Here is a 24,840-nt window from a genome sequence, read left to right as displayed (position 1 = left end):
GTTTGGGTTTCGATGCGGGTGGGGACTCCTCCGGTTCGGTGTGCGATTGAATAGTCCTTTCATTCGCCCACTGTTTTCGGGTCCCACAACTAATCGCGGATGACTCAACTAAGAACGGTTGGGGAGCTACCCACAGGATACGTGCATCCGCGCCGCAGCGGGGCTACGGTATCTCCTTTGCGTCGAGTAGACCAGTTGAATCCATCTACGCAGTAACAGTGACTGAATAAAACGACTCTTCAAAAGGATGGGGATCAGATTTTTATTAAAAATAATAAAAAATATATTTAAGGTTTGATTTCTGAAAAACCTTAATACAATTACAAAGGTAACTAAGATGACATTGTAATAATTATTGAATAAAATTATCAGAACATCACTTTGTCGAACTACTGACAATTATGAATATTCATGCACTGAGTATGGAGTAGGAGTATATGGCAGCAGCACTATCGTGGTTCATTGGTGCTAGTCTAGCAAGATGGTGATGCATCACCAAAACCACCACCATGGAAAGTGATTTGTGGACCGATAACATCTTTTTCTCTATAATTTGTAAGTGATTCAAAATAAATTAATAACAATCAAAGCTGCATCCATGTTTATGAAATTATCAGTTGCATTAAAAATAGTACCTCTAATCAATTGTGAGGAAGCGCTAGCTTATCAAATGGGTAAAATTTTCGGTAAGCATGTCAGATAACTTAAGACTCAAATTCTGCTTTTGTGGAGAATTAATTATATTAGAGGATAGCTACCCCTTGTGTAGTTCATTGGCATATAAATATAACCTGATCCGATTAAGGAGAAGGAATAAGTTCATTCAATTAACTTGAGTCATTTTTTTATTAAAAAAATAGAGAATAAGAAAATTGATGAAACTAGAGTTTAGGTCCTCTTTTTTTTTATTTATTAATGAATTATAAAATAGAGTTACAAAACTTGTGAAGTCAACTTACATACAATTTAAATCAGATTCTTTTTCTAATTAAAAGATGTTGCAACTTTTTAAGAATAGATAAAACTAGAAATTATTATAAAGCTAAAAATCCTACAAAAAATAAATCTTGACTTGTACATTAGTTTTTATCATCAATCGTTTTGTCCCATTCTTCTCGAAATGGGAGATGTATCCAATAAAAATCCTCCTAAAAAAGAATTTTTCTCCGACAAGGTATTTTTGAGACTTAAACGATAAAATTTAGTTTCAACCGGTCTCCCCTTCTCCTTAGAAGGTGATCTCGTGTGATGATTCCTATAAAATTTGATTTGCCGCCGCTAAAAAGGTAGAGGATATATCTTATATGCATTCTTCTAGAAAGCTTTTATTGACAAATGATCATGCCACCTCACTGGTGCACTAATGCACTACCTCGCGTGTGAAAATGTTAAAGCAAGCCCATCAATATTTTATCCAAGTTTTATCCCTTGGCGGATCAATTGAGAAAATTATAAACAAATATACAATATTTTCCTTTAAAAAAATTATCAAATGTTTCTTAAAGCTTAGCCAAGTACGGACAATAAATAAATAATAGAATAACCAAAATGTATTCTTTCTCCTTGATTTGCAGAGGATTCTGGAAAGATAATATAATCAAAACACGTAACTTGTAAAGAGACATCGATGTGCATTGTATTGTTGTTTGCATGAAAAGTGTCATTAATAAACAGCAAGAACGAAAAGAAAAAAATACAAGAACGGATTCACTGGCACAACTACGATGCCGAGCAGTCATTTCGATGATTGGATTGCTGATGTATATCCGTGCATGAACGTCGCTTTTCCACCGGACGGGCAGGAACTTGATTTGTTAGAACCGGCTCCACTAGTCTTATATTTTATTCCCAAAAAATACCAGAAAGTAGAAATATTTATCATATATTGCTTGAGAATGCAAATATGACAGAAGAACTTTTAAATATCTAAGATTATTCGAAAAACTTGGTAGAATTAAACTGAATTATTTATAAAAATCGGCCTGTTCCCATGTCTAACCTGCATCCTTCTAAAAGTCCATAATAATCTTAGCCTAAATCCTATATGTGAGCTCGTTAGTCTGCAGGAAGAAAAAAATTTCATAAACCATTTTTTTTCTTTTACAAAATTTGGGCTGAAAAGATTTTGGATTCATATAGGCCTCCTCGAATAGATTACCCACTCTACGAATCCACTAGAAAATTTAGCTTAATTCTGCTGAATTTTTCAAACAAAACTTTACTGGACGAGCAAAATTGCAACAAGAACTGCAAGAGTGACCTCTTCCACTTCATCCTCTCGGAGACGCAGTATGGGTATACACTTTGTGCAAATTGGGCTTCTTTGGGAACATTTGGCCCTAGCAGTGTGCTCGGCCCAGGCAGCTCATGTCCTACCTTAAAACGAATATGTTCTTGATTTTGTGCAAGTACTGGACTAGAAATCTAGCGAGGAACAACGAAAATCCATCAGGGCTGTGCCTAATTATTGGGCTCACGGAGGGCTGGCTTCGGCCCAGTTAGTTTGCCGGGTACAAACTGATCCGAGAACGGAGGTGCGGTGGTCTCCGGAGAGATGGCGGAGGAGGGTGGCGCGCGGGAGGGCGTTTGCTCCTTCGAATGGGACGAGGAGTCGAAGCTCTACTACCATGCCTGGTTGGTCCGAAAGAATCGCTCCCTCCTCCTTGTAATTTTAGGGCTTTTTTTTTTTTTAAAAAAAAAAATCGAATCCCAGTTCTTTATACAGGGTTTGTAATTCTTCTTCCAAAATTCAATCTTTTTTAGCAGTCTTGATGACGTTTGTTTCGCAAGTCTTGGGGAAGGTTTCGGGAGAGAGTGGCGCCGTCCCTTATTTTTCAGTGAATAATGTTTCATAAGAATTAGGGTAGTTTATTGATTGGGTTGGAGGTGCTTGCACCTGAAGAGTCAACACAAAAGCAGAATCTTTGATGATTTTAACCGGTACGAAAATTTCTCAAGGGAAAGCTAGGAGGGAACTGAGGAAAAATATAGGAAGAGGATTCTTAGGATATAGTCCTCCTTTTGCCTGCCTCGTTGGTTGAGGGTTTATTTTATGGTTTAACTTTTGTCACTTGATAATAATTATTGGTTCCTATTGCAACGAAGAGTGGGGAATTTGCAGGCTAGCAACATCGAGGAAGAAGAGAGATGGGGATTGGAATAAATTGGATGCACCATGAACGAGGATGGTGGAATTGCTCACGGAATGGAAATGTGATTACAAGACATTGTAGAGAGCCTGTTTGATGGTGGTGATAAAAGTAGACAGCATATTTATAAATAAATGAGCAGATTTTATATTGCTGCAGCGCGGATGAAGACAGAGAAGACATGATGGTGGGACAAGGCAGTAATCATAGTGTAGAAAAATAACGTAGCAAACATGTTTAGCTTCATCAATAAATCTATGTAATGGGAAAATTGAAGCATTATGTTGGCTTGATTTATAAATATATCTACAATAGATGCACTTGATATATCAGTCCATGTTTTCACTAGTTTGTGGCACTAACAAACTTAGCTTGCAATTCTTATTCTAGATGTCTGGAGTCTGCAATATGATTCATATTATGAAGCACTGAAATTTAAAAGATTCTAGATTAGCTTTCTATCTGCGGTCAGCCCTATATTCGTTGACGCTGAATTCCTAGGGAAGGCGGCTTTTGGCAAGGAAAGGGCCTCACTACAAAGGTCAGATGACCTGTTTGTGGAAATGGAAATCTACTGCAAAAGTCATGCAATTGACGAATTTGCAACAAGAAAGCAAGCCAACCAAAACTCAGCTATCCCTGGAATGAGTCTAACAAAGAGAAAACAAGGCAAGATTTGATCTTGGGAATTGCACTTCTCTACAATGCAACTGCAATAAACCAAAAAAATAGAAGGTTCATTTATTGAAGATATCATATAGGGAATTAATTTGTCATTTGGTTTTTTAAGGTCCATCTTTATAAAGGGGTCTTATACCCATCCAGTGGACACTTCATCAACTAATGTTTTATATGGAGTTTCTACATACAAGATGCCACACTCCTTGGGTAGTAGCTCATTGGATTTGTGTCTTTTGACTGTAAAAATTAGCTTCATGCATAATGAGGTAGTTCATCCATTCTCACATTTGCCCCTCAAGTTTCAGTATCTTATCTTACTTCTATGCTTGTCATTTTCATTTAGTTTTGCTACTGATTTTTGTGTAGCCAATAGCGAATTTCTTGTTTACTATTTAGTCATTTTAATTGGTCTTAATTTGTTTTGGCTTATTGTGTTGCAGTAGTGGGTTTTATCATGATCCCCATGCTGGATGGTATTACAGTAGTAGAGATGGTCTTTACTACACATATGAGGATGGAAAATATGTTCCATTATCAAGTTACAAGGTAGGGGTTCAGTTCTGCTGGGATTTTTGTCATATTAGCAGGCTATGTTATGATTGCCTTCAATTTTAAACAGGGTGAGGAATCTGAAGCTGTTGATTCTACAAACTCCGCTCTGAGCGAAGCTAACAAAGACAATACATGTATGTTGTAAGTGCTGAATTCCATGTCCATACTGCCAAAAGTTCTTTGGTCTTGTTGAAGCCAAGTTTACCTCTCTTTTAAACTGGCTGCTTTACCACTGCATTTTGCAATTCTGAATCTTTGATTCAATTTCATTCAATAAATTAGTGAGTATTTGAATTATGCATTATGCACTGACTAACATAGTGGCCCATATATATGTTTTGTGATGAAATCACTTGTGCTGGGAACTCTACATCTCAAGTGTTGTGTAGTCATGATAGTTTGCCACCTCTACATTATGGGGCTACCATGCGCTAACCCTAAATAACCATAACATCATCCTTTTTCTTTTGCTTTTCGGTAGATATGCCTGCGCATGCAGCCGGTGATGAGTCCGAAATTCCAAGTCCTCCATCTGAGTGGTCTGCTGCTGGAAACCTTGTGATGCATTTCACTTAAAATTGATTGTTTTAAATAGGGTTATTTAATCAGTGAGTTTTTTTTCCAGGTTAGAAGAAACATTGATTAATCTATATTTGTCGGGTTATTCCAATTCAGATATAAATGCTGATAGCTCATCAACAACTTTACAAACAAACAGTGAGTATAACTAAAGTTGTCAAGTCCACTGGTGCTCACTTTTCTACCTCTTGTTGTGAAGAGGCATCATATGATGAGCCCTTACTAAATGAAGGTTTTATTGATTAGCAAGTCAGGTCTCTTCTGAAGAACAGTCTGATCAGCCATCCTCAGATAAGTTGCCTGGCTGTTACCGTGGCATCACATGTCAGCAAGTAGAAGGTGAATTGATCCCCGAGGATGAGCAAAATGCATTTAGGTCAAGCAATAGGCTCTTAGCAGGAGGTAATCATTTGAAACTTTTGTGCATTTGTTGTTCCATCGACTGTAACTATAATTTTGTTGCTTCTGGACCAGAACTTGTTTATAGGAATTTTGCGACATTGAGATCATGGTTTTAAGTTTTGCTTGCCCATCAACATAAAAGGATTAAAATAAAAATGGTACTCCTAGAAGTGATCCAACCTGCCTTTCTACATGACTATCTATATGTTTTTGCCCCTCTTAGAAATAATTTTACTTCCAAATCAGATGCATCATGGGATGAAGAAAACTGGAAAGCTCAGTATGGCCAGGTTTTAACCTTAGAAGATGAGGGCATACCGTCTTTTCCGACAGTTGATCTATGGGATTGGGAAATTGTTAAAGATCACACAAAGAAAGGACATCAGATAGCTAAACTGATAGGAAGATTGGTCAGGCGTTCCAGTAAGCTGCATCCTTCTGTGCCAGCTGGTGGTGGTGTTCTGAAAACTGCTGCCATCCATGCAGTTCATTTGGATCTAGTAGGAGTTGCATCAGGTCTCTCTCTCTCTCTCTCATTTGCTTGCTCTATTTTTCACTCATATTTTTTGTTTACAATGCATTCATTATTAGCATGTGAAAAATCTGATGAGTGCTAACTTATTGACTTTCCATTGGAAAGCATCTGCTTGACCTTCCCTTTCTTTTTATATGAAGGGAGTTTTAGTTACCTGTCACTTTTTTTAGGCACTAGAGCTGCAAACTACAATTTGGTCTTCGTGGATGTTATAGTTACAAGAACTACACCTTTCCTCGGAGTTTCTTGAATGTAGCTGCTGATTGTTTTTCTTTCCCCTTTCTTTTTTGAAGTTACTGCCAGACTAGGTGCTTCAGAGTATGAAATTTAACACAAAATTATAATTTTTTTTATTCTTTCTGAGGTATGGTTATTTCTGTTGTTGATACTTATAAATCCAATAATCCTTTTTGACATAAATCTTGCTTTTATCCATGTAAGTGGACAGCGGACTCCAGATTTACATTCATAATTCATGTATCCAGTAGTATGCTCAGATGATATCGGTCACTGCAAATGATGGAACTTTTACTCCGTTCCTATTACTTTGGTTTTGAATTTTGATTGCTATTTTATGTTTATTAGTTTAGAATTGCAGTGTGCGAAACAGGATTGTGCTTTCTCATCATGTAGCTATCCATTATATGATTTGTTGAAATTCACGATCCCTTATTTATGGGTAAACATGCTGGCATATGGGAGACTATCGAACCACAAATTGGGCCTGTCACATCAATTGGCACTGTGAAAGTATTTGAAAATTCTCCAGGACCACCTTGCAGAGAAGCAAAAACACAGCCTCCACTTTAAGAGGCAGGTGCTGAGCCAACTCACCCAGGAGTAGTTGGCCACTAATAATTAAACTTTTTCTTTTAAGACCAGAGGGTGTAATTATCATCCAGCTTCCAACCATTGTTCTTTCTTATCAATATTAAATGCCGTTTTGGAATGCTTATATTTAATTACTTTGCCATTTGTATTTTTCTTATATTCAGGGAAAGTTTACAGGTTGAGGACCCCAAGCCCAAGATACTTGGCTTCTGTATCGAAGTATGATTCTTCTAACCCGACCAAAGATTGGGGCTTCCCTGATTTATATGCTGACCTGCAGAGTAGCACACACCATAGTTTAAATCAAATATATGGATCTGACGTTGCAAATGCGGCCAATCGAGATAATTTGTCTGCTTCCGTCGATCAGGTTCCTGTTACAGTACAGAAGGTGATTTGCTGTTTACTATCATATAACGAAAATTTTATATAAATTGCATAAAACATGTCTTATATGCCATTTTTACAGAGTTGTCCTTATCGAGGCCAAGTCTCATGAAGAAAAAGGCACTTTTAAGATGATGATGGAAATAATTTGGGGCTGGTGTTATGCAACAGGATGAATACCTGTTTCATAGCACCTGATATGTTGACCAATGCAATTCATGCATTCGGGGAAAACCATGAATGATGGCTTTAAAATGTAAACATTTCTTAGAGGTCTCTTACAAGGCTATAAATATTCATGAGCTTCAACCACTGTTAGTAAAGTTTATCAACAATTTTAACTTGTTATGAAAGTAATGCATCTCATTTGATACAAAAATGTATCTTTTGTGCGTCCTGCTTGCTTATCTGCTTGGATGAGTCCACTAATCATTGTTTTCTATTTCTTGCCTAAGAAGCATGGATCTGTCATGCATTTATGATCAGAAAATGTGATGAAATCTGTGGGTTCGGGTTGGATCCTTTGTGTGAAAGAATGATTCACCTTCTTTCGTGGCTTCAACCATCGGATTGCACAATTGCCACTTTGAGATCTGTGCAAGCGGATGAAAGCAAAGTGTAGAGTACTTTGAGATCTGTGCAAAGCATGATCCAGTGGTTGACGTCGTGAAAGAACATCAATCATTCTTTCGTGAGGAAGATACAACCCGAACCCGATATCTGCAATATAGAGGGGTATCCACATGGGTTTTAAATATGCATGTGATTCTGTTATGCCTTGTCAATTAGGAGATGCTGTTACATCTGTAGTAGTTGGCTGTCAGTGTTATATCACCGCTCTTTCATACTAAATATGTGGTTTCGAAGGCACAACAGTAACAGATATTCATGTCTTCCTGCCATGGTTACAGCACCAGAATCTAGCTTATAGAGATAGAGCTGCTGAGAGAAGAATGCTACATGGTGGTTTCGGTATCGGCCCAGGACAAAAGAATGTGGAGAACGGTAATATTCATGAGCTGGGATCGCCTTCACAGCCTTGTGATGCAGAAGAAGCTGCAGCAGAAGCAGCGGACATATCTTTTGGAAGTGGAAGTTATGCTAGAAGGATTCTTGAGAGCATGGGCTGGAAAAAGGTATGTTTAACAATCATTTAAGCTTGTATTACCCCGTGCCACTGTCATTCATGAATTGGGACGGCACCTAGATATGCTATGTTTCAAAGAAACGCATCTTTATGGTCTAAATGTGATAGCAATTCAGTCCTATGGTGATTACATAAAGAATCGCCAGTATTTTTGTTTTGTCGTACTATATTTCTTACTACAAACACATAAATACCCATATATGTCCGTATGGATGTGTATATGCATATAAGGTCCACCCAACCAGGGACCAAAGTTTATCCAGTGATGGTCCTATTTAAAACAGAATTTGTAGTCTTTTTTGTTTTGTTTTGGCTGCATGCTTGGCTGTTGGAGATCTTTGACTTTTATACTTTTGTTAGCTTGAATAATTTGTTTCTTTTCTTTTCCACGAAATTTGTCTAGGGAGAGGCTCTGGGGAGGACCACAAAGGGTATCTTGGAACCACTGCAAGCTGTTGGTAACAAAGGCTATGCTGGTTTGGGATGGAATTCTGCCCAGCACTGAAGCTTAAAAGGTAATGCTCATCCATCGCCATTCTCAGGTTAAGTTAAACCTGAAGCTTTTGCTATTTTTAATGGTTGATTATGTAAATTGTCGATAGGATAGGCTGGCTGCTACATCGACATCATACACCTGACATTTCTGTGAATTCATCTGGTGTGGTTTCACTGTGAACTATCTTCTTCTGCATGGCGCTTCAGTTCTAGATGCTGGTGGAGCCTACTTATTTCTACCTTGCTTGCGGAAGGTCACCTTGCCATAGACTTTGCCAGGGCTTTGAATATTTTGCCGCACCCTTTCAACAAGTATGAGAGGTTTTGGAAAGTGCCCTGTACCGAACAGATCGCTGCGTTCCCAACCCCCACCATCTGAGTCCTCTTGGTTGCCGGGGTTGATATTCATATGGCTCGGTCCTCTCTTTTTTTTCTTTTTTTTTTTTCTAAAGAGCTCGGCCCTCTCTTTTACGACGACGTGAAGTGTGCAAGGTCCTGCTGTCCTGCCTTCCAGCTTGACATAAGCTTTAAATCTAATTAATATTTAGACAGCAAATGTTTCGGGAGTAAGTCTTGGGATTTGCAGCTGCAGGCGTGCTTGGCGTCGTCGTTTTAATGTGGTCGTTTCCTCACAGTTAGTAAAACACAAACTTGGTGGTATAGCGTTTGCGAAAATATATGCTATTTCTTGCTTTTATCACTCCCTCTAAGATATTGGTCTTTTCTTTCAAAAGCTCCGAAGATTTTATGAACAATTTTGAAAAATAAAAGTCTCATTATACACGTTGTTCCGCATTGTTCATTTTCCATCTTGGCTTTTCGACAACAAAGGCAGAAAACCGGAGCAATACCGAACGAGCCATAAAATTTTTGGGAACACCGAGCAGCGAAAGTTCATTTTTCCCCCTTCCCTTTTCAAATGGCGTGAACCAAAGTAATAAACTAGGATTGTGAACGAAATGGCGAGGGTGGGCCGCTGCGTCCATGGGGCCCACCCCTCGGACATACTTCGGAAGGAGTTCTCGCCGTCGCCGGATCGTCCTCCACCGTTAGATGAATACCAAGGTGGAGGGTTACGCCTCCTCGTGCTCTGTAATCCTCGGATGGGGACTTGATTCGCGAAGATTGCTTGCTGCCAGCTAGGAGAGACTTATAAGTAGGCATAGGCTGTCAAAAATTAACGGAAGACGCCTAAGTGGATCATTAATTATTCGTAGTTCCTGATACAGGGAATCGTACGATGTCCGTAAGCTCTGCCGGCTCCAAGCAGAAATAGGTCGTCGTCGGAGAATTCTTTGCTGCAAGTCCCCCATATAAGCCCATAATTGTGTGACTTGTGTCATCCATATAAAACGGGCGCCGTCACGGTGCTCAGCACGGTCATGGTCATGGTTGTGGAGAAACTAACATGAGTTCCCCGAATCGATATCCAGTTATTTATCAACCACTAGCCAACAGAATATATGAAGTCAGCTCTGCAGCTCTATACATGGTTCATGAGAGCAATTCCTGGAAGGTCCCAAGATGTATATTTTTCATTTACAGTTCCTAGATTACATGTTCATATGTTACCTGCCGGAAAGTGGAAATAATTCACGTAAGGCCGCTAAATATATGATCTATCATCCACCAGTTCCCTATTTTACAGGTTGATAAATAGTTAGTTGGCTATGTCAACTTTAAATATACTCAGAATTTATTTTTAACTGACCCCCACCCACAATTTGAGGCTGCAGTACGCCTGCGTACACGGAGTGGATATACATATAGACAGCCAAGAAAAAAAAGGAATATCCACATGCACCTGCCCAACAAAAGATCCGTCTGTTTGTCACCAGGCTGGAATCTTGAATCAGGAATAAAGTGAGAATAAGCGAGGAATATTTATTTCAACAAGAAAAGCCTATTCATGAAATAACCATTACAAAATGGATTAGAATAATTTTATTCCTAGAGCAACATCTCTATTCATCCCTTCAAATTTACTACTCCGATGCTACTTTGGGCAAAACTTAGTCTCACTCGAGCCTCAGATGATGAAATAAACCTGATAACCCTTTCATGAATCTCAAAATCCAGCCCCCGATGGAGAAAGAAGCTTGCTTCACATAGGAGATTAAAATCACACCAACAAGAAGAACCTATAACAACATCACCCGTTATCACAACTCATAGTATCATGTGAAATCCAGCAGTACTCCTAGGATAAATAATAAATAATGAGTAACTAATTACTTGTCATCTCAATCAGCAATGATTAGTAAGTAAAAAAATTCAGCCAAAATTAAAACACCAATAGTAACATAACACCTGCAGGCCCCGTCTTTCTGGCCCATGTAATTTGAACTCTCTGTACATTTCGCCACGTTAAAAATTTATCCCAATACAGGATAATCATAGGCGCGTAACGCCTCGTGCAGAACACAAGCCATATACAATTACTTCATCTTTATCATCTTGTGAATTGGGAAAGTTTTAACTAAAACCAACATATAAAGCATGGATAATGATCACCGGTGACTGGCAGACAAGAATCCACCGGGAACATATCCCCTGGCAAGAATAAATATCAGCTCACGGGTCCGCCAGTAAATATTTAAGATTTGACGTTAAGGAATCAACTTCGCAGATACAACCATGAACTGGAGGGGAGAACTAGTTTCTTGACAAATCTCAACCACAGCCTTTTGAAATACTTGGAATTTAAAAACCAAGAGTAAATATTCTCAAGCCTCAACTTCTGCAGACTCTGCATCATGGATTGCTTTCTTTTCATCAGCAGATTCATCTCCTTCCTGTGTTGTTTCTTTCTGCGATAGCATTTCCTTCAACTTTTTCAGCTCACAGTCCTTTGCTTCTAGCTTCTCTTGCAAAATATATACCTGAAATGCAACATTTAAGATCACATCTGTGAGCAAGCAAACTAGACTCCTATATTGTTCAATTTACCAAAAAACTAAATCTATTTTTATCTTTAACCGTGCAAACATACAGCAATTAAGATTATAACCATTATTTCTGTCTTCATTTCTGCATTTCTGAGAATATTTTACAAACCAAGCAATGACAATCAAATATAAAAATGACTGATCACCTAAAGCTCTATTATAAAAAGAGTATCAATTCCAAAACAATAAACTATAACCATGACCACTAGGCCTTTCCTCAACGGTTTGAGGTTGGATCCTCATTCGTTCTCTCTCATAAAAAAAGTTCAATTTCAAAACCAAAAACTATAACCATGACCACCCAGCCTTTTCTCGACCATTTGGGGTCGGTTGTATGGATCATCATTCGTCGAGTATTTCTATTTAGGACAACCTTTGATATTATCTAAGGGCCTCCATATCCTTCCTCACAACCTCTATCCATATCATCTCAAGTCTCCTCTCATTTTCAAATCCAAAACATGGAGTCTTAATCAGCAGTCCATGGCTGATACTATTCCCTACGGTCGGCGGAACTGTCCTGAACCGAACGGTTCGGAGAGTACCGAACCATATCGGCGGCGGACCCGAACGGATCCGGCAACCGAAACGAAAAGCATCTAACGGAGGAGAAGAAGGAAAGAGAGGAAAAGAGAGAGAGCGGGGGAGGAAGGGAGAGGGAGAGGAAGGAAGAGAGATGGCCGCCAAGGCTGGCGAGCCGCACGGAGGGCTGCGGAGGAGTGGCTCCACCTCCAGTCCCCTGTTTCGTTCAAAATAGAGGTCCTAGAGGGGATAAAGTCGGCAAATCGCTTGTCCCCTCGCACCCCCTCCCCCCCCCCTCTTCTTCTCTCTCTTTTTTTTTGAGGTGGATGGGGAGGGGTGGTTGTTGGTCTCATGCAAGCAGTAATCAGCATAAGCTTTTGAGGCTTGATGCTGGCTTTTTTATGCCACAGGCTCTTCTCTTAGGATCCAAATCAATGTGTGGCTTGTGGTTGTTAAGGATTTTACCCAAGAAAGCTGTAGCAAATTGTGAACTTGCCTAATCTTAGTTGAGAGAGATGATTCAAGCATCTCTTCCGTTTCTAAAGGGGGTTATTAGGCCATATAGACAGCATAGATTATTTCCCCAAGAAGTTTGGAGAAGATCAAATCTAAGATTTCTGAGAAGGCAGGAACAAAAGCATGAATGGACAATTGTCATATGCTAGAATATTTAGTGAAAAATCACTTGCAGACCTCTTGAAAGGTAAGAAAATTTGAATGCAAGTTTGTGTCATCATGCGACAATTCTAGAATGGACCCATATGTAAGCTACTTAGATACATGTGTCAAGTCTTGCCTGCACATTCTTTTCTTCTGGCTATCATACTGCAGAGATTAGAAAGACTTGCTGCCATTACACCAGTGTAATGCACCAACAATTCGCAAATCAATCATTCTTGTATCCTAATATAATATAGTGTGAGAAATCTCTACTCATAGGTAGTTGTGAGACCAATAATGCATCCCTTGATAGCAATAAATGGCAATGTAGGCCTTAAATGAAGTGGATGCCCTACAGTCAACATTAAGGCTTCCTGGAGCAAATAATTGGGTTATTATGGTAGAAGGCAAGCTCCATAAAATTTCCCCCAGTCTTATCACTATCTCCAAATAAAGCATGGGATTAATGACTCCTTAGCTTGTAGTTAACAATATTTTTGCTAGATAAGTTTAATTATTAATTTTATAAGCAATCTATTGAAGTCACATAGGCTATGGAAAAAATCAAACAAGCATTCAGAAGAAAAATAAGTTATGGAAAACCTGAATACACAACTTGTGTGCAATGAAATTAGAAATGGCACCTCCGAATTATCTGTCCAACCATCTATCCATCTATACAATGTTCCCAAGACATGAGTTAAATGCCCTGCCATAAAATGCATTTTGGGTGAACCAAGGTGATGATCCACACCATTGTGTTCACATAGACAAGATACACGTGGATTGGATAGTCGCATATCATATATCAGGACAAAATATTTCTTCCTCTTCTGAAAAGTTTTCGTTTCATGATCACATGATGAATATGTGCCAAGTCTGTTTGTGTGCGCATAACTAAGCTGATCATGCCTGTGAAAACGTGTTATTGACTATGGTTTGAGCCTTTGAGGAATTAAAAACATTGTAGATCATGATCAGCAGTATGGATCAGCAAGTTATTGATTATGGCATAACTAAGCTGATCAGGCCTGTGAAAATGTCTGCATGAATATGTGTGCATAACTACTCGAATTGAAACGCACCTTGCTCAGTTCCCATATTTACCCCCTGCAGTGCTGATGATAAATAATTTTGAAGTATTATTGATGGACAAGGAGTTACACATCTTACCATTTCATTTGATCTCTCCACATCATTTGTTAGCCCTTCCATATGTTTGTACAGTGCTGCATGCCAAAATTAAAAAGACATCAAACATAAAAAATTTCTATGAGACTTGCAAACAGAGTTAAGTAATCGTACAGAAAAAAGTAATTCAACTTCTATGAGAAAAACCTTGTTAGCGATGACAGATGACTAGCAGTCTGTAATTTAAAAAGTTGGAGGTAGCCCTTAATAGGAGAGATTGAAAATGTATTCATAAGCCAGACATATATTTCGGACAAACCCTGTTGGCTAATTTAAGTAACAAATAACTAAGATTAATTATAAAAGACACAAAAGGCACTGGAAAATATAGGGCTTATTTCTCAACACATATAGATTATCTAGATTGTCATATTAAGCCACTAAAAGCTCAGGTTAAAACATATCATGTGGGGCAAGTGTTCCAAAGAAGGATTGAAACAGAAATGGAATTTGCAGATTTTAAGAGCAAGGAAAGAAGAAAAGATTAATGTTTAAGGGACATGCACCAAATGCAATGGCAGCTTCAAGTCTCAAATATACAGGGAGGGAGAAAAAGAAATATACAGTACTGAAGGATGCAAAATCTTCACATAGGAGAACCATTATGCAGCTAGTTCTTTTGCTTTCCCTAAGTGAGATCTAAAATCGACGACTTGAAGATAGCAATAAATAAAGTAATAATAAAATGACAAGAGATGGCATATTACTCACCATCAAACTGGTTTCTAAGCTCAGCATTTTGAGATTTTAGCACAGCAATTTTCATTCCCAACTCGTGGATCTATAAATTCAAAACCACTGGTCAGCATCAAGCATTAGTTGGTAATGCACATACATACATATAAAAATATAATCTCTCCCTCATACACATAGATAGGAGAAGGGGGGGATCAGGGATTGCTTTGGGCAAATATGACGAGTACGAACCAATAAATTCACCTAATAGTTAACAATTAACTTGAACCTCAAGTCCCTATGTGAATTAGACAAAACTGCTCCATTAATTCATGTTGTTTATAATGTTCAATAATCATGATGTTGCAGGTCAATAGAAGAAAAAATGCACCTCATACAGGACACAGATGTAAACAATGGATGAAAAAACTAGAAACATGGGATGGCATATGACATTCAAAATATTGTTAAGTAACATAGGAGCCAAGAATGTAATTTTTACTTTTCCTTCAGAAGCCATGGCGCCAATCTCCTCATTTTCCACCTGCAAGGTTCTACACTTGGCCACCAACATCTGTCCTAGCTTGCTGGATGTAGTAAAATTGACAGCAGCAACATTGTCTTGCAACTCCTTAATTTTTTTTTCTTTCTCTTCAACCAAATTCTGGTCCATAAAACAAAAGGGAAATATGAGTCATCAATACAATCTTCCTATTAAGCTTCAAAAAAGACATGCTGGTGCAACTGGAAGAACACATTCCAAGAAAAGTGCGTTGAAAATATATTCATGAAGAGGAGAAAGCCATTAGCCACACCATAACTTGAGCTAACATTCAAATGAAGAGCGAAAATAGAATGTTTCCGTATTGAGAGTTTAAAAGCACCTTTAAACGTGTAAACTCCTCATGTATTGCTGGATCAAGTAATAACCTCCTAGTCTGCCAAATGAAAGCAGAAGCATTAGGATGAATCAAGAAATATGGTTATGCAAGTCGTACAACCAATCTCATAAAAACTAGAGTTTTTTTCTCAATGTGTATATACAATGATAGTGAACGTTCTTTGAGCTCTCTAATAGCAAATTCTCCTTTCGGTTGCTATTGTGTATGACAAAATTTAAATGTTTTAAGAGATTAACATTATGGGTGAAAATCTGAAAGGGATACATATATTTCCTGATAAAGTGTGATATTAACATAGGATGTGGTAGATGAATACATTCTAGAGAGTCAATGGGTAAGAAAGCATATATCATCCTACATTAGGTAAGCAGAGATTTAGCTCATGAATACTTCTTTATATTTATGAGTGTATATAGTTCTAAAAATAGGTCAGAGGACCAAGCAATAAGGCTAACTTTTTTTCTTTTTTTTTTCTTTTTTTTCTTTTTTTTTCTTTTTTTTTTGTTGGGAGGAGAGAGGGGGGGGGGGGGGGGGGGGGGGTGGAGGGAGGGAGTTACCTGCATCGATGGCGGTCTCAATTGTGTCTTCAAATCCCGAACTGCAGACTGGAATTTTACCAGGTATGAACCTTCTCAGTGAAATATATCCCAAGAAAATGCTAATGAAAAACAAACGACTATCAAAGAAGAAGCTAAGCTGAATAAACTACATGATGACCATCAGGAAACATTATTTAAAGCGGTCATGCAAAATACATGCAAAATAAACACAGTGATTGTCATGAACCATTTGTCAGATTACCAACCAGCACAAAAGATTGGATTTGGTTAAACTGTTGTGGGAAGCCATTTTGAAATTCAAGAACATTTTTTATACACCATATACCCAAGCATGCTGGATGGCAAAGTTAGACGATAGCAAACAAGATGCAAATATGAAATTGTTCCAATAAAGTTTTTTGCCAAAAATAAAAAAAGTTAAAGTAATAACAAAATATATGACTGACTAAAGGATTCTAAAATGACGGTGCAAATATTGTCTTCCCCGTGACCTCTGTGATTAGGAAAAATAGCTCACATTTTCAAAGATTTAAAATCTGATAATAGTGAATGTTAAAATGAGGAAAATAAAAGAGGACTTCTGCCAACAGGAGGGTTGGGTGGCTAGCGATATGATAGAGTGAAGCTACTTAAGAGATAGCATGTCAAAAATAAAATCATATGCTTTTTTCCACCTAAGCATCTGGTGCTCCACATGTACAAGAGCCCTTCAGCACCTTATGACAACTGGAACTATGCTGATATGATTAACAAATGTCAGCTGCCACATGATTACTCAAGAATCATAAGGTTCTTTACAACCTCATGAAAATTTTAATTCTCTTCTGGAGGCATAAACCTTGCAAAAACCAAGTACCCAATGCTACTGATACATATTTTCAAGTACAAAGGTAGCACTCTATTTCTCCTTGCTGTGTGTCATGGTGTTTTGCTCTTTTTATCCTTTTGTTTGGTTTTTGCACTTGGGTTTGGGAGGGGAGGGGAGGGATCCAACTTAGCATGCAGTATATTGAGAGACACTAGATACATGATGATAGTTAATTATCAAAATGCAGAATAACCATTGAGAATGTATATAACTAGCTTAACATTCCCTCAAAAAAAACAAACAGTACACAGGTTAACAGGCTTTATGCATAAATACAACTAGTCAATCTGACTAGATGATGCTTGAAAGGTATTCAATGTAGAAAGTTACCTTCAAGTCCGCAATTTCCTGCTCTCGTTTTGCAAATGTAACTATAAATGCAGCCTCCCTTTTCTTTGCTTTCTCTAACTGAGAAGCAATAAACAACACAAAAACATAATATACTGAGCTGCACCTAGGCAATTTTAAGAGCAACATATGACAAACCTGTTCTTTTAAAGACTCCTCAGAAGTCTTCAAATTCTGGAGATAAGTTACCACCAATCCAGGTTCTACATTGGCAAAAGCAACATATATCATTCCCTAAACTTAAGAAACAGACTTGCATATGAAAGAAAAAATAAAGCAAGTGCTAACCTGGAGATATGCCTGCAGGTGTCGTTGGCCCGTTCTGAAATGCAGAATGCCACTTCTGAATCTCTGATCTTGCAGCTTCTAACTCTGCCTGAAACAAATGCGATATAGTCATTTCAATAATGACTGATACGAAAATACAATCTGGAAAATGTGGAAGTTCATTGCAAATTTCATGAAATATTAACTTCTGACCTATGCTAACTTGAAAATATCAGTAGATCAACAGTCATGGCATGACATATGATATATTCTTGGTTAATAGCCACAAAAAACTTACTTTATGATATTACACGCTCTATGAGACCATATAATGTAGAAAAAGATAAATCCAGGATCTCATAAGTTATGTAAAAACTCATTAAACCAGTATAACTGCTTATAAAATGTGTGAGTGAAACAAGCCATGGAAACGGAACATACCAATGTAAAAAATCAAAGATAAAACTTACATCTCATCTTGATAAATCAATCAATTAAAACTTTAAACTGACTAAAAGCACATCAACCCTCTACTTTCATGAAAATTACAATAACAGAACAATAAAATTGAAAAAATAATATACGTATAACAATGAGACAAGATTCAAAGAGTAACAATTCTAAGAAGACAAGAGATAAATTAAAAATTATTTTCCCTTTTCTACATTACCACATACCTGGCATGTTGCAAGGTTATCTTTACAGTTCTGCAGACTGAGAAAACAACATGCAAAATCAAATTGTGAGGTTAGGATGATGGCAAAGCAAAGGTTGGTTTTGTTTATAACATCTTGACTAGAGATATTAAACATTTCTAAATTAATAAAATCTTGCATGCCTTTCACGTAGAGACAAAATCATCCCCGTGGCTGCACCAGGTCCACTTTCTTCGACCCTTGATTTTCCCTGCATTATGAGGAAAAGAACCAGTTATCCAAGGTTGAAGTTTAATCTCCTCGTACCACTTCAGACCTAATTTCCATCTTTTGAGCAGACCAAATGCATGTACATAATACAGTATGAAATGGAAATGATCACAGGAAGCAACATTAGAGAAGGATGCAGAAGACAAGAATTACTTCATTCAGCAACATCCGAAGCAATTAAAAATATGTAGAACTGTAATGTAGTTTGACAGTGTTTTACATGGACATGCATGTTGTATTAAATATCATATAAGTCTAAGATTGATTTAGCTAGATGGCCATGCATTTGCTATAGCTTTTCAATGTTTTATCTCTGATCAATCTATTTACCTGTTGACAACTAACAACTAACCATCAACTAAAGGTGTCCATAGTTTTCATCTTTTCTATTCGCTCGTGTTTTGCTAATTACTACTTTATTGTTTCTAGATATGGCATTCTTAACATTTTATACGATTTTGTAGATAAGCAGCTGATCTTTTAACATTTCTTGAAATATAATTACATTAAATTTCAGCTGTAGTCATCATTAAGTATCATATAAAATAGACAATGCAAAATCTATATAGCTGAGTGACGAGGGACATTACATATGGAAATATTTCAGTTATTTCTGAATAATATGAAAAAAAAGGATATGATGGTATACAGAGTTGGAGTATGCATGCGTTTAAATGATGGCAGACACCATAGTTGGCTCTACAAGCTGGAGATTGATAAAATTCAACTTCATAGAATGTCTAGAGCTTTTCATGACAGGAGAGTGATATGTGCTTTAATGATGAAGAATGCTAAATATCTTACCTTAAAATGAAGGTAATGTTGAACAAAGTCATGTTGGAAGACAAGTATTATTGTCACCTTGCAAGCCTATAGAGGTATGCTAATGTTTTATTAACTTAAGATTTCAAATTCAAGCACATAACAGGAACCTAATGGACTATTCAGCAGAAAGCTAGACTATGCATTCACTAGGTAAAAAGATTCCTTAATTCTGGACATTGCTAGTGGAAGCGTACTAGATTTTCTTCATTTTATCCCCTCTGTTTGCTCTGATATCTGTGCCCTTGTACAATAACTATATCAATAAAACCCTTTTATAAATGTGAACCTTGTGCACAATTCACACTCCTAGATGTCTATATGTAAATAAGCACATCTTATAGCACAAGCCAATGGGATACCACCAACGCATCCAATGCAAAATCAAAGTTTCAAGGCTAGTGTTAGGTGCAAGAACACCATGGTAGCACCAAACAACAACCATTGTTTCAAATACCAGAAAAGCATTTAAGCCTCTTTTTTTGTGTCCATCCTTTATCACAACCCCTAACCACAAGAAACAGCCTGGCCTGTCCTTGTAAAATGTTCGAGAGTTTGTTGTTTTTCTCCTCCCTGGGAAGTTCCATAAAGTAGTTACAGATGAACTTATGAACATAAGTTCCATAAATAGTTACAGATGAGCATAAAGTATGAAATAAGGGAGAAATAGTGCATTGTGACCAAGAGGAATTGATGCAGATTCTTCTCCATAGCTCAACCAAAAAACTCGAACAATCATGAAAGAATAAGAACACGATTATGAAATTTGAGAAGCCCGGCACAACCTGAATGTTCCAACAGGTTCCAAACTATTTTATAATGTGTGCTTCCTATTTTCTTCTCTACATGGAATTATTTCTTTATGCTGGGTAAAGTTCAATCCCACATTATGGCTTGATTTCTCATGCATTTGAATAAATTTAGATTGATCACAATCAAAAGTGCAATAGCATTGATTTCTAAAAATTCTAATATCAAAGCATCACAGTTCAAACCAGAGACTACAACTAGGGTTTCTAACCCAAAATTCCACCAAAATCAATGGAGAGTAAAAACCAAAAGAATGTGGGCTGCTTTAGATTACCTTCTTAGGGCCAAATACATCATCCTCCTCTTCATCGAGATCTCCGAAAGTTCTTTTATCACCTGTAATCACTCAAATGTCAAGAAAAAAAGGGAAAGAAGATATCCAACTATGGCTCAAAAAAGATAGTAAAAATAAAAAATGCGATAGAATTTCTTACTTTCCTAGGATTGGATTTCTTATTTTTTAGGTTTATTATTTTTGCTTTCCTTTTAAAATTAGTCCAATAGTCTAGGATATCTAGTTTTCCTTGGAGTCATGCCCTTATTCTTATTGAACATTTGGTGCTATAAATATGTAATGCCTAAGGGGGCACAACCTCAAGTAATGAATTAGCTAAATTAATTAGCCTAAAGGCTTTTGGAGGTCCCAATCTTTCCTCTAAGTGATACAGATATCTCCTCTTCTTCATCTTTTCTATTTTCTCTTTCTTTCAATTCAAAATATTATTGATAGAGACCTAGGGTCCTATCAGCTTAGTATCAGACAGTGATCCAGCATACATTTGAAGCCCTACGACATAATTTCAAGGAGTTCATCTCAACAACAATATGATGGTCAGTTCGAGGGCAAAATTGCTTCAGTTAATCAGCACTTTAAGTGTCAGTAAGGTTCAATATCTTGTTAACACTAAATACGAGATCATCGATGATAAGCTTGTAAGAATTTGTCGAGCAACTAACATGATGGAGTACCAAATTCAGTTTGAGCGAAATCAAATAATTAGTCTAAGAGACAACAATTACGACCATTGATTGAAGGCCTTCAACCCGAAATCAAATACAAAGTTACCCTCGCAGAAGAAAAGCAATTATATCTTTTGCACAAGTAGAGTGAAAAGGCTCAATGATGAGATTTGATACAATCAATGGGCTTTTTACACTCCAGCAATCTGTATGATGAACTAGCAGATTTTGAGAGGGACAAAGATCATTGTGCTGAGGATACGTGAAAGCCAAATGAAGATGACCCCACAGAAGTTGAAGAATTTATGATCAAAATTTTGCAAATTAAGGATGCATTATTTGAAGATCAAGAAGTCAAAGATTCAATTGATGATGAGAGCATCAAGCCTATCAAGCCACAAGTGAATCTTCAACGAAATGATCAAAAAATTGAGCCAGTGAGTGAGTGAACAAAAAATTAGATTTCTTATTTCTTTGTTTCTTATTTATGCTTTTCTTTTTAAATTAGTCCAATAATCCAGGATATCTCCATTGCCTAGGAGTCATGTCCTTATTCTTGTTGGACAAGTAATTTGGTGCCTATAAATATATAATGCCCTAAGGTCACAATGTCAAGCAATGAAATAATTAAATTAATTAGCCTAAAAGCTTTTTAAGGTCATGAAGTGATCAAATTATCACCTCTACTTTCGATTCTATTTTCTCTTTCTTTGAATTCAAAATATTCTTAATAGAGACCTAGGGTCCAATCAAAATAAAAATAAAGGAAAAGAAAGGACACAAAATACCTGTGCGTCTACCACTGCTGTGGCTTCCAGAAAAATCTCCTCCGAAATCATCCTCCTTTATTCATTCAAAATCACCAATTTAAAAAAAAACAAAAAATAAAAGAAAAGGCAAAAAAAAGAAAGGAAGAGAGATCGTGGAGGGATCGACGACAAAGCTTTACATCGTCCAGATGGGAATGAGAAGCCATCGGAATCCAAACCCTAGATGCCCTTTTTTCTTGCTGCCGTTTCCTGTCTCCTGCTACCAAGAAACAAGGAAGCCCTGCACAAGTGAGAGAGTCGAATGCAGCCCGGAGGAGCACCAATCCAAAAATGGGCCGGCGAGCTGGGCCACACCCTTACATGAGCCTCGCCTAAATTTTTTCTTTGGTTTCAGGCTGAGCTTAGGCCCAAAAATTTTAGAAAAAATTAGGCCCGAGCCCGAATCCAAGCCTAGGCTCGACCCGAAACCCAATCAGGCTGAATAGAATTGTTGTTTGGGCCAAAAACTGGGCCAGCCCGATTTGGCCCGAATGGGGTTAAGCCGTGAATGCATAATAACTGTCAACCCCTCAGCAGTCATATTACTATCTGAGAGGCACCAACAACATAATTTATTAAATACCTCAGACCTCAGAAGTTGATAACAACTACTCATTCAGGAAGAGCATATACAAAGAAATCGTAGACATTGATCACATGAACTGTCTGCATAAATTGATATATCACATGCCCTAAACTAAGTAACATAACAATCATAATTAAACGTTATTTAGCTTTCCTAGTGACTGTGAGACTGGTGGAAGAGGGATCGACAAACAAAGTCATCTCTCAGATTCATTCTATTACAATAACACAGTGTTATTTGCAACAAAAATCTATTAAATACAAACTTGCAAGGAAGAAATAAATGGGAAAATAACAGAAAGTAAAAGAGGCGTTGTTCCCAGATCCCTCCAAATCCCTGATCCTTCACACCCTTCCAACCTGAATTCCTCCCCGCTTACCACCAGAAGAAGAAAACCCCTTCCCCTCGCCGCTCATGCGCTCGCCGACGATTCCAAACCCAAGCAAGTCTCCTCCTCCGCCGCCCCCGCCGCCGCCCGACCGACCGACCGAACCTCCGGCATCCGCGATCGCCCACCCCACCTTCGAGAACCGGCTGGCTCCGGTCCGGCTCAAGTACCGGAGCGGCACTGGGAAGAAGGCGGAGCAGCGGCGGGCCAGGAAGTCCGGCAGCGGCAAGAAGAAGGTGATGCTGCCACCGGTGCCGCTCAAGGAGCTGGTGGTAGCGACGGGGCTGGCGGTGGAGGCGGGGTTCAGCCCCTACAGCGAGCGGTTTTACAGGAGGCTGGCCGGGCTGGGCCAATCACGTGATGGAGAAACAGAAAAAACAGCAATAGGCCCAAACAAGAACGAAGATGGAAGAGAGGGGGGAGAGAGATCATCGTACCTCAATGGAACCGCAGTCAGCCGAAGATAGGAGGCTCGCCTTCGCCTTGCTTGGGCCGACGACCGACGACCGACGAGCGGTGACCGGCGATGAAGGACGAGCGTCAGGGAACGGAGATGCGGCGGAGGCGGAGAGACGGGCAGTCAGGAACCCTAGCCGAATTTTGATTAGAGATCGTGAGTATTCAAGAGGATAAGAGCCCAGCGAACCCAGCGGCCACGATGTCGACCGAACCAGTGAATTAAATCGACCCCTGTGCCAGTTGGTCTGGTCATACCACTTATCTAAGTTCTCAGGTCGGCATCGGGCCTAAATCCGGTCAAGCCAGATCCGGGCTCAGGCCCGGGACGGCAACATAACTATCAGAGCCCCAGTCCGAAATGTATTCATGCTCTAATTTGGTTCCTGTTGCTGGAAATTGGACCCGGGGGCGGCCGCGAACCGAGGAGGAGGAGCTCCGGTGGGAGAATCGGCGGACGGCGGTTTGTCGTCTGGCGGTGTCCTCCGGGGGGGGGCCTGTGAGCGAGAACGGACGGCGAACACTGGCGGACGGCGATCCGTCGGCGTGCGGCTCCTTCCGGGGGAACCTGCAAGAAGCCGGTGGTCGGGCTTTCCGGCGCCGGCCCTCCGAAGCTTAAGTCAGAGGGAGCTAATATGTGGGAGGAGTAAGGAGAGGAATTTCTGTTCTTTCTATGTGTATATTTGTGTCTGTTTTGTGTTGGCTCTCTCCTCTTCTTCCCCCCAGGTTCTCTTTTATAGAAAGATATTATGTTACCTACGAGGTGACAGGGGAATTTGTCCTCTTTTGTGATAATTGGGCACGATTTGGCTCATTAATGGCGTAGTGGAGAATAAGGCGGGATCAGACCGGAATCAGAGAGTTGTCACGGTTGATCGGACCCGCTGGAGTGGTTTAACCGCCGGCTGTGGTGGGCCTGGGGTTCGTAGATGGTAGGTACATTAATTGCTGAGTGAACCGGCGGTCAGGGAGAGCCATACGCTTTGATGGTTCAGTGATCCGGAGATCATCTTGAGCCGTGTTCATTTAATGACTGAGTGCATCGGAGGCCTGAGGGGGTTTCATGCATTAATGACAGGTCGTACCGAGTACCTGCGGAAATCTCGCGCTTTGATGACTTAAAGATAGTGGTAGATTGTAGTGGAGTCGTGTATTTAGCCGTCAGATCCTTTAGAGGGTTAGGCGGAGATTGAGTATTTGGTTAAGGTTCGGGCTCGGCACAGGTGCCGAGCCGAGCTGGTCGCCCAGCGGAGTGTCCTGTGGCGGGGTTACTTCTGGTCGGCGTTCTCTGGTCGGCTCTTTTTAGTCGGGCGCCTTTATTCAGGCTCTTTGGTTGAGTGCCTCGCTGGCCGACGCTATTTGGTTGAGCGCCTCTGGTCGGCGC

At 39.0% G+C, this 24,840-nt stretch overlaps 2 protein-coding genes across 10 annotated transcripts; one reads left to right on the top strand and one right to left on the bottom strand.

The window, feature by feature from the left end:
• The first annotated feature begins 2,440 nt into the window (after positions 1 to 2,440).
• LOC103703783 lies at positions 2,441 to 9,468 on the top strand. Of its 6 annotated transcripts, none has more exons than XM_008786762.4 (11): positions 2,441 to 2,634; positions 4,271 to 4,376; positions 4,450 to 4,516; positions 4,864 to 4,921; positions 5,008 to 5,099; positions 5,208 to 5,363; positions 5,610 to 5,879; positions 6,894 to 7,120; positions 8,028 to 8,252; positions 8,667 to 8,778; positions 8,866 to 9,468. In XM_008786762.4, the coding sequence occupies exons 1-10, from the start codon at positions 2,555 to 2,557 to the stop codon at positions 8,766 to 8,768; spliced, it is 1,383 nt and encodes a 460-aa protein (XP_008784984.2). In that variant the 5' UTR covers positions 2,441 to 2,554; the 3' UTR covers positions 8,769 to 8,778; positions 8,866 to 9,468. The 6 variants fall into 6 exon arrangements, with proteins under 6 accessions (XP_008784984.2, XP_008784983.2, XP_008784985.2 ...); XM_008786761.4 differs by having other exon boundaries at positions 2,443 to 2,634; positions 8,871 to 9,468; XM_008786766.4 differs by having other exon boundaries at positions 2,586 to 2,638; positions 4,450 to 4,523; positions 8,871 to 9,468.
• A 1,449-nt stretch (positions 9,469 to 10,917) lies between these two features.
• Positions 10,918 to 23,672, bottom strand: LOC103703784 (FKBP12-interacting protein of 37 kDa). 4 transcript variants are annotated; one of them, XM_017841974.3, is made up of 15 exons: positions 23,438 to 23,669; positions 22,167 to 22,243; positions 22,006 to 22,060; positions 20,532 to 20,593; positions 18,538 to 18,605; positions 18,377 to 18,413; positions 17,721 to 17,808; positions 17,571 to 17,635; positions 17,415 to 17,492; positions 16,214 to 16,261; positions 15,639 to 15,692; positions 15,257 to 15,418; positions 14,791 to 14,860; positions 14,062 to 14,117; positions 10,918 to 11,640 (listed from the first exon to the last, which is right to left on the bottom strand). In XM_017841974.3, the coding sequence occupies exons 2-15, from the start codon at positions 22,191 to 22,193 to the stop codon at positions 11,485 to 11,487; spliced, it is 1,026 nt and encodes a 341-aa protein (XP_017697463.2). In that variant the 5' UTR covers positions 22,194 to 22,243; positions 23,438 to 23,669; the 3' UTR covers positions 10,918 to 11,484. The 4 variants fall into 4 exon arrangements, with proteins under 4 accessions (XP_017697463.2, XP_038982944.1, XP_038982945.1 ...); XM_039127016.1 differs by having other exon boundaries at positions 17,415 to 17,635; positions 23,438 to 23,672; XM_039127017.1 differs by having other exon boundaries at positions 17,415 to 17,635; positions 22,167 to 22,267; positions 23,438 to 23,663.
• Between the last annotated feature and the right edge of the window lie 1,168 nt (positions 23,673 to 24,840).

Source organism: Phoenix dactylifera, chromosome 6, assembly GCF_009389715.1.
Source record: "Phoenix dactylifera cultivar Barhee BC4 chromosome 6, palm_55x_up_171113_PBpolish2nd_filt_p, whole genome shotgun sequence".
Classification (NCBI taxonomy): Eukaryota; Viridiplantae; Streptophyta; class Magnoliopsida; order Arecales; family Arecaceae; genus Phoenix; species Phoenix dactylifera.
Note: the sequence above shows the minus strand (reverse complement) of the source record. Positions and strands in the feature narration are given on the sequence as shown.

Coding starts and splice junctions, on each gene's coding strand:
- LOC103703783 (XM_008786762.4), top strand. CDS start 2,555: ATGGCGGAGGAGGGTGGCGCGCGGGAGGGCGTTTGCTCCTTCGAATGG. Junction 4,517..4,863: donor AGCTAACAAAGACAATACAT/GTATGTTGTAAG, acceptor GCTTTTCGGTAG/ATATGCCTGCGCATGCAGCC. Junction 7,121..8,027: donor TTCCTGTTACAGTACAGAAG/GTGATTTGCTGT, acceptor CCATGGTTACAG/CACCAGAATCTAGCTTATAG.
- LOC103703784 (XM_039127016.1), bottom strand. CDS start 22,193: ATGGCTTCTCATTCCCATCTGGACGAT. Junction 18,606..20,531: donor ATGTATTTGGCCCTAAGAAG/GTAATCTAAAGC, acceptor CTCATAATGCAG/GGAAAATCAAGGGTCGAAGA. Junction 14,861..15,256: donor CCATGGCTTCTGAAGGAAAA/GTAAAAATTACA, acceptor TTGAATTTATAG/ATCCACGAGTTGGGAATGAA.